Source organism: Biomphalaria glabrata, chromosome 7 (genome assembly GCF_947242115.1).
Source record: "Biomphalaria glabrata chromosome 7, xgBioGlab47.1, whole genome shotgun sequence".
Classification (NCBI taxonomy): Eukaryota; Metazoa; Mollusca; class Gastropoda; family Planorbidae; genus Biomphalaria; species Biomphalaria glabrata.
In genome coordinates this window covers 3904015-3922616 of record NC_074717.1, presented here as the reverse complement: position 1 = coordinate 3922616, position 18602 = coordinate 3904015, and the positions used below count along the sequence as shown (strand labels likewise).

The following is an 18602-nucleotide window of genomic DNA, read 5'->3' as shown; positions in this document are numbered from 1 at the left end:
AAGTCTTGTCTCACCAAGTCAGCTAACTCTTCTTCTGTGCCTGCCAGACCGTCTTTGTGAAGGTGAAGACTTGTTAAACTATGCATGTGCTTGTGTTTGTTTGCTTATTTTAACTGCATGTAACACACTTATTTTTTGTCTAGTTTTGTTTAGTAGCCTGTTTCTCTACTTGGTTCAGACCAAAGCCTTAGACGCTGCCAACAGACTTCATAATCAGCTGCTTCATAACATTTTAAGGGCGCCAATGTCCTTCTTTGATACCACACCCACAGGTAGGTCATGTTTAATTCTTAGTAGAACATAAGAAATAACGGGTCAAATAAAAAACGTATTAAAAAAAATATAGTTCATATAATACATTATAGAAAGAAAGAAAAAGAAAGCTGTCCTCTCAGTTAGCCTTAAAACAGATGCATCCACATGCATGGACTATGGCAAACTTTGCTGCTCCAGAATCAACTTGATTGGTCTCACCAGATTCTGACCCATCCTAAGAAGAAATTGGGACTTAGTGATTCATTTGGGTGCATCTATTGCCTTTTGATACAGAAGGAGCTATATATATAGATGTATAGATATATACTACATACATTTTATTAACAAATTTTAATAACAAATGTCTGCTTACTAGGTCGTATTATCAGCCGCTTCTCAAAGGATATACTAAGCATTGATGGTCTTGGTGGCTGCTTGGAAGAATACTTGCGTTGTTCAGGCGCAGTGTTGATGCAGCTCTCAGTTCTTTTATACTTAAATCCCAGAGTCATCCCATTTGTTCTGCTCATCACCTGCATCTTCTTGTATTTACAGGTACAGAAGTTTGTCCATAAGATATTTTTGTTCAATAGTTTCTGAAAATGATTTTCACTATCGGTACAAAACTAAGTCTGTTAAAGAGAGAATGTCTTTTGAATTTAAAAATGCCAGCTCTGTGAGTATGTGTGTTTAATGGAGGGAGAAGAGGTTTGGAAGTATTTCTTCTCGCCTTCTATTTGCTACATTCACCTTCCATTTGCTACATTCACCTTCAATTTGCTACATTCACTTTACATTTGCTACATTCACTTTACATTTGCTACATTCACTTTACATTTGCTACATTCACCTTCCATTTGCTACATTCACCTTCCATTTGCTACATTCACCTTCCATTTGCTACATTCACCTTCCATTTGCTACATTCACCTTACTTTTGCTACATTCACCTTACTTTTGCTTCATTCACCTTACTAAGATATAAGGAATATTTCTTCTGTCTCTCTATTTCAGAATCTAACTTCCTATTTATACATGAATTATCCTCTCTTGAAATAATTTCAACTTAGTGGTGTAAATAAGGAATGTAAAAAAAAAAATGTTAGATGCAACAAGAAGAAAAAATACCGTAGGTAACTGAAATTGGGGTTAATGTATGTAATGAAGGTCCCTTAGGAAACTTTAAAAATGTATCTTCAACCCTGAATACTAGATTTAATTATATTTATAATTATAATTATATGATTTGCTTTAAGTTTTAAGAGCTCAAGCCTGTATTCATTGAGTTCTGAAACTTACAATATCATTAAAAGTGTATTAATATTGTATCTGTTTTATTATTATATTAGAAGTGATCTCCTAGCTTCTTTCTGTGTTCACAAATGTATGAGAATGTTTTTTTATGATAACAACAGAAGCTCAATACCCATATGTAACAGAACATTCTCAAATTCTGTACTATCACTTAACTTAATTAATCTGTCAGTATCTCCATTGGAATTACTACTCAGTATCTTTGGTTTGGATAACAAGCACTTTGGAGGTGCAGTGACAATCTGGAGGGTTAGGGGTTCAACTCCTGGTCAAGACTTAGATTTTTACTTTCAGGATCCTTAGAGCACCTCCGAGTCCACCCATCTCTAATGGGTACCTGACATTAGTTGGGCAAAAGTAAAGGCAGCTAGTTATTGTGCTGCCACATGACAAAATCATTAACTGTGACCGGTGAAATAGATGACCTTTACATCATCTGCCCCATGGATCAAAAGATCTATATGGAGAACTTTACTTACTAACAAGCACTTTATTCTTCAAGCAGAAGCTATAATAAAATATAAATTCTTTATATTTGGCTAAATACTTTAGCATGATTTATTTCATTTTTCAGCATTTATTTTCAAAAACTGCTCGGAAACTTCGTCATTACAGAAACCAAAACTCTTCTCCTATCATTGACTTCTTCAAGGAAACCATTCACGGACTGTCAACCATTCGTGCCTTTGGAGCTCAGCAGAGATTTGTCTCAAGGATGCATACAGTTATAGAGAATCACTTGAAGTTTGACGTCTGGGAGATGTTTGTTGGGATCTGGTTTGACAATCATATCACTGTCATGTCCTACGTAGTTGTTCTAGCATGTGGGCTGATAATAGTCTGCACTGGGCACATCACGCCAGCTGAAGCTGGTCTAATCCTGATGTATTCCTCAGAAGTGAGTAGCAATAAACAAAGCAGACGTTTTATGAGAGCAAACTAGAAAGACAAATAAAAACTGACAAAAGTTATCTCACATGTTTACCCTATGTGTTTATTAATAATGAAAATATAAAAACGTGATAATGGCCCATTTGCTAGTGATAATATTAATGCTTGTCTTTGAATCTAAAGATAAAGTGGGTTGTTGTATTTCATGTGGCCATGTAATCTACATATTTTGCCCCATCTAGTGAATCTAGAGAATTTAAACCCAATTATTATAATGCAGAGCATGAGGTTTTAAGGCTGCATATCTTTTTAGTTTTTTAGTAATTGCTCATTTTTTATATTAAGGTGTTTTCAGGTACTCTGAAATAATTTAAACTGTTTTCAGTCAAATATAAAATATAATAACTCGATTTCCAACACTTTTGACAAAACTATGAACCTGCATCACAAGATAATAGAATAAATTCTTGATATAAGATTTTTTTAACGATTTAATGAAACCTTAAATAAAGTTAATTCTGAGAAGTGAATCCTGAGCTTTACATTATAAATGAATTCAAGAGAGAAACTCAAATCAGCAAAAGTGAAGAAAAAAATATTTTTGTCCCCCAACCATTTTCATAATCTATTATGATCCAAATAGAGCATTAAGTTGAAAGTGAATCTATGAGGAAATGACAATAAGAGAGATTTAATGAAAAGCACTGTTCCAAGGTTGATGGTTTTTACAATAGCTAAGTCATCTGAATTTATGTTTCACTATTCTTACAGTTTGTTTACTCCCTGGGCTGGTACATGACTCACTCAACTTACACAGAACAAGAATTAGTTTCTTTGGAAAGAGTTTTGGAATATTCCAATAAACCTGTTGAGGTCAGTTATTAGAATCTTTTTTGAAGTAACGTCTTTAATTTATAAGATAAGAAAATAATTTAGTTGTCACTCTAAAAATTGTGCTAGGAAGGTAGATATATATTTTTATTAAGTAATAAGCCTACTAATAAGATTATTAGACAAATAATGGATTGTCTGTAATTTTATTTCAAGTCTGTTAAAAACTGAAAAATTGCAGTTTGACTTGAGAGAAGACATACATAACAATAGAAAAAAAACTCATTGATCTGAGAGTCACAAACATTCCACTCTTGCTAGAAACTCAAAATAAACGACATTATTACAACATATGGTATGTTTGGTAGAAAATAGACTGCAAATATCGGAAACCAGTTCTTTCCCTTTTTTGTTATGTGTTTTGTTCATATACACAAGTTTTATCATTTTTTCAAACAAACTTTAGATTTTTTTTTCTAACTACTACCACTGTTGTTACAGGCAGAATGGGAAATTCCTGAAACAAGACCACAGCCACTTTGGCCTCAAAATGGTGAAGTGATTTTCAATGATTACAAAGCTAGATACCGAGATGGGCTTGACTTTGTCCTGAGAGGCATTTCATGTCATGTTCGGAAAGGAGAAAAGGTTGTAATGATTTAATTGCATGTATGGTTACAATGTCTTTTTTTTTTTTAATTCTCTATGTTTTATTTGTAACAATCAACCTTTTCGTTATTATTAGATTGGAGTAGTTGGAAGAACAGGGGCAGGTAAATCTTCACTTATGAGTTCCCTGTTTCGTCTCATGGAAGCAGCTGAAGGTCAGATATTACTTGACGACTGTAATATTTCTGTAGTAGGTCTACATGATCTCAGGAAAAAAATTACAATTCTTCCTCAAGTAAGTTCAAGATGTAACAGTTTGACTAACTTTTATTAAAAATTCCTTCCTTCAGTCCAAATTTCATCCTATTGATTTCATATTGAATAGAAATATATCGATACCATTACAGTAATTGCTTTAAATTTAAACATCTTTTCATTGACAGAATGTTGAAAAAAGGCTAGAGATGACATTTTTTTTAAATCAATGATTGTATAAATCTAATGCATCATATTCATTGTAAAAATTGCATTTTTTGTCTTATATTCTGTAATATAAATTATAAATGTTCCTTCCCCAAAGGAGATTATTGTCCGACATCTATTCTTGTATATTTGTCAAAGGACCCTGTAATTTTTGGTGGAAGCATACGCATGAATTTAGATCCCTTGGAAGAAAAATCAGTGGAGGAATTGTGGGAAGCCCTCAAACATTCTCATCTGAAAACATTTGTGGAAAGTTTACCTGGCAACTTAGACTACAACTGTGGTGAAGGTGGCCAAAACTTCAGGTAATTTATTTTGGCTTGTCTTTGGTGATAACTGAATCAAACAATATATGAATGTGAAAACAAAAAGTATTTCTCAGCTCTTTAAAGAGCTGCTCTCAATGACAAACTTATACTTAAAGCTCTGAGCCCAGTCTAGTAAATTGTTCTCTTTCTACTGAAAATTAAATTAATGTAGACTAATGCAGGGCCAGTCCTATGTGAAACGGATTGCGCAGGACCTAGTTTGTGGAGGTATAAGGATAATAGATCCAAGTGAAAATTAAGATTTTGTATTAGAAATAAATTTGTTTTTGCATTTTATTCATTCTTTACTATGTACATAATCACGATCAAATTTAAAAAAAATCGCTTTTGATTTTTTAAAAAAGAGATAGAGATAGATTTAGACCTATATTTAAATGCCAGTGACTCTTATAGTAAAAAAAAAGTAATGGAACTTCCGATTTAGTTAAAAATTCACCCTATTATTACCTTTTTATATCGCGCATAGATGAATGACATGTCAAAACGACAATTTAGACTATTTTTCCTGGAGAATTTCATTAATTTTTGAAAAATTAGGAATTAGCGCGGGGCCTATGGAAGTGCAGGGCCAACTGCGACCGTATAGGTTGCAGTGACCTAAGGCTGCCCCTGGACTAATGAACACAATATTGAGTAAATAGAGACTTTTACCATTAGCAAGAGTAAACATTAAAACTCTCATTTTTACAAAGCTTATATATCAACTCACTCTGTCTGACGGGTTAAAAATTTTGAACACATTATTTATCCCACACCCATTCTGAGATTAATTATTTGTTGTACCTAACAAATCTTGAATTAATAAAAAGAATTTACCAGTTAGTCAATAAATTAATGGTAATTAATTATTTTGTTTGATGTCAAATAAAGGAAATATATTCTACATTTATTGAGATATGTAGTTGTAAATTTGGAGTTCTTCTCCTTAGATAATCCTTTTTTTTTCTGATTTTAAAGTGTGTTTTTTTTTTGCTTGTTTATTACCTCAATTACTTACAAGTAGTTTTACAAAACCAGCAGTGTTACAACCTTCCTTTTAAAGTTCTTATCACATAAACTGCAAACATAATTATTACATCAAAGGTCTACAGCAACTTTGCATTTTTAAGTAATATAGCCTTAGGTGGCTGCCTCATTGTACAGTATTTGTAAAGTCTGAAGTCTTGTTAGTTTTTTCATATCACAACTGAAGAAAGTTAGTATACTTGTAATATACTTATTAGCATTTTGTAAGATTTATAGTTACTTCATTCTGTCAGGCTTTGTAAAAATGAAAAGTTACTATATATATATATAATAATAATAATAATAATAATCTTTATTATCCATAAGGAAATTTGTCTTACAATTTGTGCATTACACCAAACAAAAAACATTATAACTATAAGAAACCAAAGTGTACATTCACACCAGACTCACTCATAATTTACATGTGACAAAGTTTATACCAGATTGTTCTTATTTAATGATTTGATTGCCAGGGGAACAAAAGAGTGTTTGTGTCTGTTTGTCTTTGCTATCGGTGTCTTGTATCTCTTTTGTGATGGTAAAATCACAAAATCCTGACACAAAGGGTGATTCTTTATTTCGAGGATCTTGTTAGCTTTTTTAGAGATGTTTGTCTCAAACAACTGCCCAAATGGGGTTTGTTTTTTGCCAATAATTTTGCCAGCAGCATTTAGGATTCTATTAAGTTTATTTTTATTTTTAATGCTCAGATTGCCATACCAAGCAGTGATATTGAAACTTAAAATATTGCAGATGTGAGCGTGATAAAACATAGCCAAGGCCTTTTCGCTAACATTAAACGAGGACAGTTTTCTTAGTAGTCGTAATCTTTGCTGCCCTTTTTTGCTGATATAATCAGTATTTGCAGTATATAGTTGATTAATAGAATTTAGATTTTAAGATAAAAGGAATTTTGTATTTGCTTGTATTAATTTTTTTTAGAAAGGGCATTTACTGTCTTTTGGCCAATGTCATTGTGTTTAGCAGTCTGTAGGACCTATGGAGAAAAGCAGTTTTTATACATTTTAGTAATAGTCTACTGTTTTATGTTTGCATTAGTAATTAAATTATATTTTTGAAAGCTTATCATTTATGGAGCTGGAAAAGATGTTTTTGTGTTCACAACACTACCTTATGTTTCACTATATCATTGTGACCACTATTACTGTTCTGTATCCATGTCATAATCAACTATCAACATTTTAACTCTAACCCAGCATGGGCCAGAGACAGCTCCTTTGTTTAGCCCGGGCACTGCTTCATAAAACAACAATACTTGTCCTGGATGAGGCAACAGCTTCGGTGGACATGGAAACAGACGATTTGATTCAGAAGACTATTTGCACAGAGTTCAAGGACTGCACTGTCCTGACAATAGCACATAGAATCAACACAATATTGAACTATGACAGGTACAAACACTTTAGTGAAGAATAGACACAATGAAATGACTTGTGTGCACATTCAATCATTTTGACAAATATGTAATATGGTGGCTGAGTGGTAGAACCTTTCACTTCTGAATTGAGGTGTCTCTGCTTCAAATCTCGCTGAAGGCCTGTATAATGAATTTTTAGGATACCCTCTGAGTCAACCCAACATTAGTTTGGGAAAGTAAAGGCAGTTGGTCATTGTGCTGGCAACATGACGCCCTTGTTAACTGTCCACAAAAAAAAAACTATGATCACTACATCATGCCACAAAGATCACAAGGTCTAAAAGGGGGCACTGACCTATTTTTTGTTAATTTAAATATAAAAAAAAATTATATGAAATAGCTACAATAAACTTTTTGAAGTACAGATGCGGTACATTAAACAGTAAAAATTTTTTACTGTCAGGATATGTCTAGACAGAAGCCTTACATATTAAGATAATGGTCAACCTGTATCAGTTTATTTACAACCAAAATGCTTATCTGTTTTATCAGAATAAAGTTTATAAAAAAAAATATTGCTGGTATATTCATATTCTGTTTTAAATACTCAAATGCTACATTAAGTATTTCTTCTTTTCACTTTTTCATTCCCAGAATCCTTGTACTGGACAATGGTCAAGTCAAAGAATTTGATTCACCCAAAACTTTATTAAAGAACATAAAGTCAACATTCTTCCGATTAGCTAAAGATGCTGGACTAGTTTCCTGAGCCATGAATTTACATTGACAACAAATAACAAACAAGAAGTTGTTTGTAGACAAACCCCTGACCAGGGTGAACAGAACTCAAGCCTGGATTAATGTTTTAAAAAACAAGACATTTGTTTTAATTTATGAAACATTTCAAGCAGATGTTAACAGCTGATTGATGAATTAGAACAGTTAAGAGACATATTCTAGTCATAATGTTCAAATCCACAAATCAGTTTATAACTTGAACCAAAGTGTACATTTTTGTATTTTATCAATTTTATTGATCTTTATAGTTATAAAACAAAGTACCTCATTACATTAGCTTAGTTTTGGGACATTAGTCTTCTTGACTTTTGACTAGCCAAATGCTATATTACCACAAGTTGTAACCATTAAAAATAAAAAGAAGTTAAATATATAAACCCAAAGCCTTGGAATACATTTTAAATATTTATTTTAATGAACAATAGCTTCTAAAGCACCTAGTGCCCCAGTGAAACATCCTGTAGAGAAATTAAAGGGCAATAACTTAATGGTTCGAATAAAGTGACTTTTTGAGAGCACACACATTTGTTGTTGATTATTTTTTCCACTTGTAGTGTGTCAAGTGATGCTGTCTGACCCCCAGTGACTTGGTCATTGGGAGAACATGATGAAAGAGAGCACATTGATGATTAGCTTTTTATTAGAGTTTGAAAGCATTAAACTAAAAGAAAATATATTCTACACTGTGTTCAAATAGACACATGCCTGAACTCACACATGTGTCATATCATTTTGGGAGACAGTCTATTAAATAAAAACAATAACCTGAAGAAGGATAATAAATAAACATCTACCTTGTGGTATTATTCTTGTCTTCAAAGGTGTCTTTGCTTGTTTGACAACTTCTTTCAGAATTTTTCTTTCTCTCCAACTAGAGTGACAGATCTGTTGAAAGCAAGTATAGTAGAATGGTCTTTTATTTTCTGAGCATTGTCATTCTAATGCCACGGAAAAAAATGAATATCACTATTTATACTCCAGAGATTAAACTTAAATATATAATGGTACGGATAGAATGAGGTAATATATTACATAGGTAAAGATGTCAACACTCAGATACAAATGAAAACAAAAGGTCAATACTATATAGAGAACTCGGGAGGCACAGTGGCTCTGTGGTAAAGTGCTTGGCTTCCAAACCAGGGGTCCCGGGTTTGAAGACTGGGATTTTTACTTTCAGGATCTTTGCGGCGCCTGAGTCTACCCAGCTCTTATGGGTACCTGACATTAGTTGGGGGAAAGTAAAGGTGGTTGGTCATTGTGCTAGCCATATGGCACACTGGTTAACCACGGGCCACAGAAACAGATGACCTTTACATCCTCTGCCCCATAGATCGCAAGGCCTGAAAGGGGAACTTTACAACTATATAGAGAACTGGGTGACCGGTCACTTCATCCCCGGTCATTTCATCCCCTGGTCACTTCATCCCCTGATATTTTCATCATCTGATAATTTTATCTAACAAATTGTAATTTTAAAAAGCATTAAATGAGCAATATTTAATGTATTCCTTTTGTATTTAAATGAGAGAAAGAGAGAGAGAGTCACACCCTAAATATACATGCAAGATTATTTCCAATAAGCACTCAAACAATTAATTTTAAGGCTATAAGAACCTTATCATGACGGGTATGTTCACATAACTAGAGGCCCCCCACCAGTTTCGATATCTAAAGTGAATATCAATAAACAAAATACATACTTACATATACATGTAGAAATGAAATATCGATAGAAATAAAGAACAATAACACAATTTGTAACTTTAATGTTTAAAAGGAAGTCCGCCTTTACTAGAAAAAAATTAAACCTTATTACAAGGCTAAAAATGACTCGCCCATTTTCAAGAAAGAGCGATTGAAAAATCAAATAAAGTGAAACATGGTCGTACTTTCACCACAGCTTGGCCTTTGATGATAAGTTATCAGCGGCACGGTCATAATTATTCTAATCGCACTTCTATCTCTCAAAAGATTCCCACTACTTGCACCACACCTTGACCTTTAATCATTACGCTATAGATAAGTATACATCCAGATTTACCATATAATATTACATTTCTCATTAAGAATACAAAGTGGAAGAGGAAACACTATAAACGCATTAGTAATATAATAATAATGATAATAATAATAATCTTTATTATCCGTAAGGAAATTTGTCTTACAATTTGTGCATTACACCAAACAAAAAACATAACTATAAGAAACCAAAGTGTACATTCACACCAGACTCACTCATAATTTACATGTGACAAAGTTTATACCAGATTGTTCTTATTTAATGATTTGATTGCCAGGGGAACAAAAGAGTGTTTGTGTCTGTTTGTCTTTGCTATCGGTGTCTTGTATCTCTTTTGTGATGGTAAAATCACAAAGTCCTGACACAAAGGGTGATTCTTTATTTCGAGGATCTTGTTAGCTTTTTTATAGATGTTTGTCTCAAACAACTGCCCAAATGGGGTTTGTTTTTTGCCAATGATTTTGCCAGCAGCATTTAGGATTCTATTAAGTTTATTTTTATTTTTAATGCTCAGATTGCCATACCAGGCAGTGATATTGAAACTTAAAATATTGCAGATGTGAGCGTGATAAAACATAGCCAAGGCCTTTTCGCTAACATTAAACGAGGACAGTTTTCTTAGTAGTCGTAATTTTTGCTGCCCTTTTTTGCTGATATAATCAGTATTTGCAGTATATAGTTGATTAATAGAATTTAGATTTTAAGATAAAAGGAATTTTGTATTTGCTTGTATTAATTTTTTTTAGAAAGGGCATTTACTGTCTTTTGGCCAATGTCATTGTGTTTAGCAGTCTGTAGGACCTATGGAGAAAAGCAGTTTTAATACATTTTAGTAATAGTCTACTGTTTTATGTTTGCATTAGTAATTAAATTATATTTTTGAAAGCTTATCATTTATGGAGCTGGAAAAGATGTTTTTGTGTTCACAACACTACCTTATGTTTCACTATATCATTGTGACCACTATTACTGTTCTGTATCCATGTCATAATCAACTATCAACATTTTAACTCTAACCCAGCATGGGCCAGAGACAGCTCCTTTGTTTAGCCCGGGCACTGCTTCATAAAACAACAATACTTGTCCTGGATGAGGCAACAGCTTCGGTGGACATGGAAACAGACGATTTGATTCAGAAGACTATTTGCACAGAGTTCAAGGACTGCACTGTCCTGACAATAGCACATAGAATCAACACAATATTGAACTATGACAGGTACAAACACTTTAGTGAAGAATAGACACAATGAAATGACTTGTGTGCACATTCAATCATTTTGACAAATATGTAATATGGTGGCTGAGTGGTAGAACCTTTCACTTCTGAATTGAGGTGTCTCTGCTTCAAATCTCGCTGAAGGCCTGTATAATGAATTTTTAGGATACCCTCTGAGTCAACCCAACATTAGTTTGGGAAAGTAAAGGCAGTTGGTCATTGTGCTGGCAACATGACGCCCTTGTTAACTGTCCACAAAAAAAAAACTATGATCACTACATCATGCCACAAAGATCACAAGGTCTAAAAGGGGGCACTGACCTATTTTTTGTTAATTTAAATATAAAAAAAAATTATATGAAATAGCTACAATAAACTTTTTGAAGTACAGATGCGGTACATTAAACAGTAAAAATTTTTTACTGTCAGGATATGTCTAGACAGAAGCCTTACATATTAAGATAATGGTCAACCTGTATCAGTTTATTTACAACCAAAATGCTTATCTGTTTTATCAGAATAAAGTTTATAAAAAAAAATATTGCTGGTATATTCATATTCTGTTTTAAATACTCAAATGCTACATTAAGTATTTCTTCTTTTCACTTTTTCATTCCCAGAATCCTTGTACTGGACAATGGTCAAGTCAAAGAATTTGATTCACCCAAAACTTTATTAAAGAACATAAAGTCAACATTCTTCCGATTAGCTAAAGATGCTGGACTAGTTTCCTGAGCCATGAATTTACATTGACAACAAATAACAAACAAGAAGTTGTTTGTAGACAAACCCCTGACCAGGGTGAACAGAACTCAAGCCTGGATTAATGTTTTAAAAAACAAGACATTTGTTTTAATTTATGAAACATTTCAAGCAGATGTTAACAGCTGATTGATGAATTAGAACAGTTAAGAGACATATTCTAGTCATAATGTTCAAATCCACAAATCAGTTTGAAACTTGAACCAAAGTGTACATTTTTGTATTTTATCAATTTTATTGATCTTTATAGTTATAAAACAAAGTACCTCATTACATTAGCTTAGTTTGGGACATTAGTCTTCTTGACTTTTGACTAGCCAAATGCTATATTACCACAAGTTGTAACCATTAAAAATAAAAAGAAGTTAAATATATAAACCCAAAGCCTTGGAATACATTTTAAATATTTATTTTAATGAACAATAGCTTCTAAAGCACCTAGTGCCCCAGTGAAAAATCCTGTAGAGAAATTAAAGGGCAATAACTTAATGGTTCGAATAAAGTGACTTTTTGAGAGCACACACATTTGTTGTTGATTATTTTTTCCACTTGTAGTGTGTCAAGTGATGCTGTCTGACCCCCAGTGACTTGGTCATTGGGAGAACATGATGAAAGAGAGCACATTGATGATTAGCTTTTTATTAGAGTTTGAAAGCATTAAACTAAAAGAAAATATATTCTACACTGTGTTCAAATAGACACATGCCTGAACTCACACGTGTGTCATATCATTTTGGGAGACAGTCTATTAAATAAAAACAATAACCTGAAGAAGGATAATAAATAAACATCTACCTTGTGGTATTATTCTTGTCTTCAAAGGTGTCTTTGCTTGTTTGACAACTTCTTTCAGAATTTTTCTTTCTCTCCAACTAGAGTGACAGATCTGTTGAAAGCAAGTATAGTAGAATGGTCTTTTATTTTCTGAGCATTGTCATTCTAATGCCACGGAAAAAAATGAATATCACTATTTATACTCCAGAGATTAAACTTAAATATATAATGGTACGGATAGAATGAGGTAATATATTACATAGGTAAAGATGTCAACACTCAGATACAAATGAAAACAAAAGGTCAATACTATATAGAGAACTCGGGAGGCACAGTGGCTCTGTGGTAAAGTGCTTGGCTTCCAAACCAGGGGTCCCGGGTTTGAAGACTGGGATTTTTACTTTCAGGATCTTTGCGGCGCCTGAGTCTACCCAGCTCTTATGGGTACCTGACATTAGTTGGGGGAAAGTAAAGGTGGTTGGTCATTGTGCTAGCCATATGGCACACTGGTTAACCACGGGCCACAGAAACAGATGACCTTTACATCCTCTGCCCCATAGATCGCAAGGCCTGAAAGGGGAACTTTACAACTATATAGAGAACTGGGTGACCGGTCACTTCATCCCCGGTCATTTCATCCCCTGGTCACTTCATCCCCTGATATTTTCATCATCTGATAATTTTATCTAACAAATTGTAATTTTAAAAAGCATTAAATGAGCAATATTTAATGTATTCCTTTTGTATTTAAATGAGAGAAAGAGAGAGAGAGTCACACCCTAAATATACATGCAAGATTATTTCCAATAAGCACTCAAACAATTAATTTTAAGGCTATAAGAACCTTATCATGACGGGTATGTTCACATAACTAGAGGCCCCCCACCAGTTTCGATATCTAAAGTGAATATCAATAAACAAAATACATACTTACATATACATGTAGAAATGAAATATCGATAGAAATAAAGAACAATAACACAATTTGTAACTTTAATGTTTAAAAGGAAGTCCGCCTTTACTAGAAAAAAATTAAACCTTATTACAAGGCTAAAAATGACTCGCCCATTTTCAAGAAAGAGCGATTGAAAAATCAAATAAAGTGAAACATGGTCGTACTTTCACCACAGCTTGGCCTTTGATGATAAGTTATCAGCGGCACGGTCATAATTATTCTAATCGCACTTCTATCTCTCAAAAGATTCCCACTACTTGCACCACACCTTGACCTTTAATCATTACGCTATAGATAAGTATACATCCAGATTTACCATATAATATTACATTTCTCATTAAGAATACAAAGTGGAAGAGGAAACACTATAAACGCATTAGTAATATAATAATAATGATAATAATAATAATCTTTATTATCCGTAAGGAAATTTGTCTTACAATTTGTGCATTACACCAAACAAAAAACATAACTATAAGAAACCAAAGTGTACATTCACACCAGACTCACTCATAATTTACATGTGACAAAGTTTATACCAGATTGTTCTTATTTAATGATTTGATTGCCAGGGGAACAAAAGAGTGTTTGTGTCTGTTTGTCTTTGCTATCGGTGTCTTGTATCTCTTTTGTGATGGTAAAATCACAAAGTCCTGACACAAAGGGTGATTCTTTATTTCGAGGATCTTGTTAGCTTTTTTATAGATGTTTGTCTCAAACAACTGCCCAAATGGGGTTTGTTTTTTGCCAATGATTTTGCCAGCAGCATTTAGGATTCTATTAAGTTTATTTTTATTTTTAATGCTCAGATTGCCATACCAGGCAGTGATATTGAAACTTAAAATATTGCAGATGTGAGCGTGATAAAACATAGCCAAGGCCTTTTCGCTAACATTAAACGAGGACAGTTTTCTTAGTAGTCGTAATTTTTGCTGCCCTTTTTTGCTGATATAATCAGTATTTGCAGTATATAGTTGATTAATAGAATTTAGATTTTAAGATAAAAGGAATTTTGTATTTGCTTGTATTAATTTTTTTTAGAAAGGGCATTTACTGTCTTTTGGCCAATGTCATTGTGTTTAGCAGTCTGTAGGACCTATGGAGAAAAGCAGTTTTAATACATTTTAGTAATAGTCTACTGTTTTATGTTTGCATTAGTAATTAAATTATATTTTTGAAAGCTTATCATTTATGGAGCTGGAAAAGATGTTTTTGTGTTCACAACACTACCTTATGTTTCACTATATCATTGTGACCACTATTACTGTTCTGTATCCATGTCATAATCAACTATCAACATTTTAACTCTAACCCAGCATGGGCCAGAGACAGCTCCTTTGTTTAGCCCGGGCACTGCTTCATAAAACAACAATACTTGTCCTGGATGAGGCAACAGCTTCGGTGGACATGGAAACAGACGATTTGATTCAGAAGACTATTTGCACAGAGTTCAAGGACTGCACTGTCCTGACAATAGCACATAGAATCAACACAATATTGAACTATGACAGGTACAAACACTTTAGTGAAGAATAGACACAATGAAATGACTTGTGTGCACATTCAATCATTTTGACAAATATGTAATATGGTGGCTGAGTGGTAGAACCTTTCACTTCTGAATTGAGGTGTCTCTGCTTCAAATCTCGCTGAAGGCCTGTATAATGAATTTTTAGGATACCCTCTGAGTCAACCCAACATTAGTTTGGGAAAGTAAAGGCAGTTGGTCATTGTGCTGGCAACATGACGCCCTTGTTAACTGTCCACAAAAAAAAAACTATGATCACTACATCATGCCACAAAGATCACAAGGTCTAAAAGGGGGCACTGACCTATTTTTTGTTAATTTAAATATAAAAAAAAATTATATGAAATAGCTACAATAAACTTTTTGAAGTACAGATGCGGTACATTAAACAGTAAAAATTTTTTACTGTCAGGATATGTCTAGACAGAAGCCTTACATATTAAGATAATGGTCAACCTGTATCAGTTTATTTACAACCAAAATGCTTATCTGTTTTATCAGAATAAAGTTTATAAAAAAAAATATTGCTGGTATATTCATATTCTGTTTTAAATACTCAAATGCTACATTAAGTATTTCTTCTTTTCACTTTTTCATTCCCAGAATCCTTGTACTGGACAATGGTCAAGTCAAAGAATTTGATTCACCCAAAACTTTATTAAAGAACATAAAGTCAACATTCTTCCGATTAGCTAAAGATGCTGGACTAGTTTCCTGAGCCATGAATTTACATTGACAACAAATAACAAACAAGAAGTTGTTTGTAGACAAACCCCTGACCAGGGTGAACAGAACTCAAGCCTGGATTAATGTTTTAAAAAACAAGACATTTGTTTTAATTTATGAAACATTTCAAGCAGATGTTAACAGCTGATTGATGAATTAGAACAGTTAAGAGACATATTCTAGTCATAATGTTCAAATCCACAAATCAGTTTGAAACTTGAACCAAAGTGTACATTTTTGTATTTTATCAATTTTATTGATCTTTATAGTTATAAAACAAAGTACCTCATTACATTAGCTTAGTTTGGGACATTAGTCTTCTTGACTTTTGACTAGCCAAATGCTATATTACCACAAGTTGTAACCATTAAAAATAAAAAGAAGTTAAATATATAAACCCAAAGCCTTGGAATACATTTTAAATATTTATTTTAATGAACAATAGCTTCTAAAGCACCTAGTGCCCCAGTGAAAAATCCTGTAGAGAAATTAAAGGGCAATAACTTAATGGTTCGAATAAAGTGACTTTTTGAGAGCACACACATTTGTTGTTGATTATTTTTTCCACTTGTAGTGTGTCAAGTGATGCTGTCTGACCCCCAGTGACTTGGTCATTGGGAGAACATGATGAAAGAGAGCACATTGATGATTAGCTTTTTATTAGAGTTTGAAAGCATTAAACTAAAAGAAAATATATTCTACACTGTGTTCAAATAGACACATGCCTGAACTCACACGTGTGTCATATCATTTTGGGAGACAGTCTATTAAATAAAAACAATAACCTGAAGAAGGATAATAAATAAACATCTACCTTGTGGTATTATTCTTGTCTTCAAAGGTGTCTTTGCTTGTTTGACAACTTCTTTCAGAATTTTTCTTTCTCTCCAACTAGAGTGACAGATCTGTTGAAAGCAAGTATAGTAGAATGGTCTTTTATTTTCTGAGCATTGTCATTCTAATGCCACGGAAAAAAATGAATATCACTATTTATACTCCAGAGATTAAACTTAAATATATAATGGTACGGATAGAATGAGGTAATATATTACATAGGTAAAGATGTCAACACTCAGATACAAATGAAAACAAAAGGTCAATACTATATAGAGAACTCGGGAGGCACAGTGGCTCTGTGGTAAAGTGCTTGGCTTCCAAACCAGGGGTCCCGGGTTTGAAGACTGGGATTTTTACTTTCAGGATCTTTGCGGCGCCTGAGTCTACCCAGCTCTTATGGGTACCTGACATTAGTTGGGGGAAAGTAAAGGTGGTTGGTCATTGTGCTAGCCATATGGCACACTGGTTAACCACGGGCCACAGAAACAGATGACCTTTACATCCTCTGCCCCATAGATCGCAAGGCCTGAAAGGGGAACTTTACAACTATATAGAGAACTGGGTGACCGGTCACTTCATCCCCGGTCATTTCATCCCCTGGTCACTTCATCCCCTGATATTTTCATCATCTGATAATTTTATCTAACAAATTGTAATTTTAAAAAGCATTAAATGAGCAATATTTAATGTATTCCTTTTATATTTAAATGAGAGAAAGAGAGAGAGAGTCACACCCTAAATATACATGCAAGATTATTTCCAATAAGCACTCAAACAATTAATTTTAAGGCTATAAGAACCTTATCATGACGGGTATGTTCACATAACTAGAGGCCCCCCACCAGTTTCGATATCTAAAGTGAATATCAATAAACAAAATACATACTTACATATACATGTAGAAATGAAATATCGATAGAAATAAAGAACAATAACACAATTTGTAACTTTAATGTTTAAAAGAAAGTCCGCCTTTACTAGAAAAAAATTAAACCTTATTACAAGGCTAAAAATGACTCGCCCATTTTCAAGAAAGAGCGATTGAAAAATCAAATAAAGTGAAACATGGTCGTACTTTCACCACAGCTTGGCCTTTGATGATAAGTTATCAGCGGCACGGTCATAATTATTCTAATCGCACTTCTATCTCTCAAAAGATTTCCACTACTTGCACCACACCTTGGCCTTTAATCATTACGCTATAGATAAGTACACATCCAGATTTACCATATAATATTACATTTCTCATTAAGAATACAAAGTGGAAGAGGAAACACTATAAACGCATTAGTAATATAATAATAATGATAATAATAATAATCTTTATTATCCGTAAGGAAATTTGTCTTACAATTTGTGCATTACACCAAACAAAAAACATTATAACTATAAGAAACCAAAGTGTACATTCACACCAGACTCACTCATAATTTACATGTGACAAAGTTTATACCAGATTGTTCTTATTTAATGATTTGATTGCCAGGGGAACAAAAGAGTGTTTGTGTCTGTTTGTCTTTGCTATCGGTGTCTTGTATCTCTTTTGTGATGGTAAAATCACAAAGTCCTGACACAAAGGGTGATTCTTTATTTCGAGGATCTTGTTAGCTTTTTTATAGATGTTTGTCTCAAACAACTGCCCAAATGGGGTTTGTTTTTTGCCAATGATTTTGCCAGCAGCATTTAGGATTCTATTAAGTTTATTTTTATTTTTAATGCTCAGATTGCCATACCAGGCAGTGATATTGAAACTTAAAATATTGCAGATGTGAGCGTGATAAAACATAGCCAAGGCCTTTTCGCTAACATTAAACGAGGACAGTTTTCTTAGTAGTCGTAATTTTTGCTGCCCTTTTTTGCTGATATAATCAGTATTTGCAGTATA

At 33.3% G+C, this 18602-nt stretch overlaps 3 protein-coding genes and 2 long non-coding RNA genes across 5 annotated transcripts in view; 3 read left to right on the top strand and 2 right to left on the bottom strand.

Annotated features, from left to right (window-relative positions):
• LOC106079166 (multidrug resistance-associated protein 1-like) overlaps positions 1 to 8081 on the top strand; it is a 31174-nt gene extending 23093 nt beyond the window's left edge. Inside the window, exons 22-30 of the mRNA XM_056035788.1 lie at positions 144 to 272; positions 632 to 810; positions 2144 to 2467; positions 3232 to 3333; positions 3793 to 3939; positions 4037 to 4195; positions 4522 to 4688; positions 6938 to 7132; positions 7753 to 8081. Of these exons, the coding sequence (XP_055891763.1) occupies positions 144 to 272; positions 632 to 810; positions 2144 to 2467; positions 3232 to 3333; positions 3793 to 3939; positions 4037 to 4195; positions 4522 to 4688; positions 6938 to 7132; positions 7753 to 7867 (1517 nt within the window). The 3' untranslated portion in view covers positions 7868 to 8081. The remainder of the gene's footprint in view (positions 1 to 143; positions 273 to 631; positions 811 to 2143; positions 2468 to 3231; positions 3334 to 3792; positions 3940 to 4036; positions 4196 to 4521; positions 4689 to 6937; positions 7133 to 7752) is intronic.
• A 2860-nt stretch (positions 8082 to 10941) lies between these two features.
• LOC129927338 (multidrug resistance-associated protein 1-like) lies at positions 10942 to 12525 on the top strand. The gene is made up of 2 exons (XM_056035910.1): positions 10942 to 11135; positions 11756 to 12525. The coding sequence occupies exons 1-2, from the start codon at positions 10942 to 10944 to the stop codon at positions 11868 to 11870; spliced, it is 309 nt and encodes a 102-aa protein (XP_055891885.1). The 3' UTR covers positions 11871 to 12525.
• On the bottom strand, positions 11129 to 13886 carry LOC129927341 (uncharacterized). The gene is made up of 3 exons (XR_008778971.1): positions 13606 to 13886; positions 12693 to 12783; positions 11129 to 11383 (listed from the first exon to the last, which is right to left on the bottom strand). It is a non-coding gene; the product is annotated as an uncharacterized LOC129927341 (long non-coding RNA).
• Positions 13887 to 14943: 1057 nt separating this feature from the next.
• LOC106079181 (multidrug resistance-associated protein 1-like) lies at positions 14944 to 16527 on the top strand. The gene is made up of 2 exons (XM_013240321.2): positions 14944 to 15137; positions 15758 to 16527. The coding sequence occupies exons 1-2, from the start codon at positions 14944 to 14946 to the stop codon at positions 15870 to 15872; spliced, it is 309 nt and encodes a 102-aa protein (XP_013095775.1). The 3' UTR covers positions 15873 to 16527.
• Positions 15131 to 17680, bottom strand: LOC129927343 (uncharacterized). Its single transcript, XR_008778973.1, has 3 exons — positions 17608 to 17680; positions 16695 to 16785; positions 15131 to 15385 (listed from the first exon to the last, which is right to left on the bottom strand). It is a non-coding gene; the product is annotated as an uncharacterized LOC129927343 (long non-coding RNA).
• Between the last annotated feature and the right edge of the window lie 922 nt (positions 17681 to 18602).

What these genes read in the sequence shown, in the direction of transcription:
- LOC106079181 (XM_013240321.2), top strand. Translation starts at nt 14,944, where the DNA reads ATGGGCCAGAGACAGCTCCTTTGTTTAGCCCGGGCACTGCTTCATAAA. An exon ending in ACAATATTGAACTATGACAG is followed by an intron (nt 15,138 to 15,757) that starts GTACAAACACTT and finishes TTTCATTCCCAG; the next exon opens with AATCCTTGTACTGGACAATG.
- LOC129927338 (XM_056035910.1), top strand. Translation starts at nt 10,942, where the DNA reads ATGGGCCAGAGACAGCTCCTTTGTTTAGCCCGGGCACTGCTTCATAAA. An exon ending in ACAATATTGAACTATGACAG is followed by an intron (nt 11,136 to 11,755) that starts GTACAAACACTT and finishes TTTCATTCCCAG; the next exon opens with AATCCTTGTACTGGACAATG.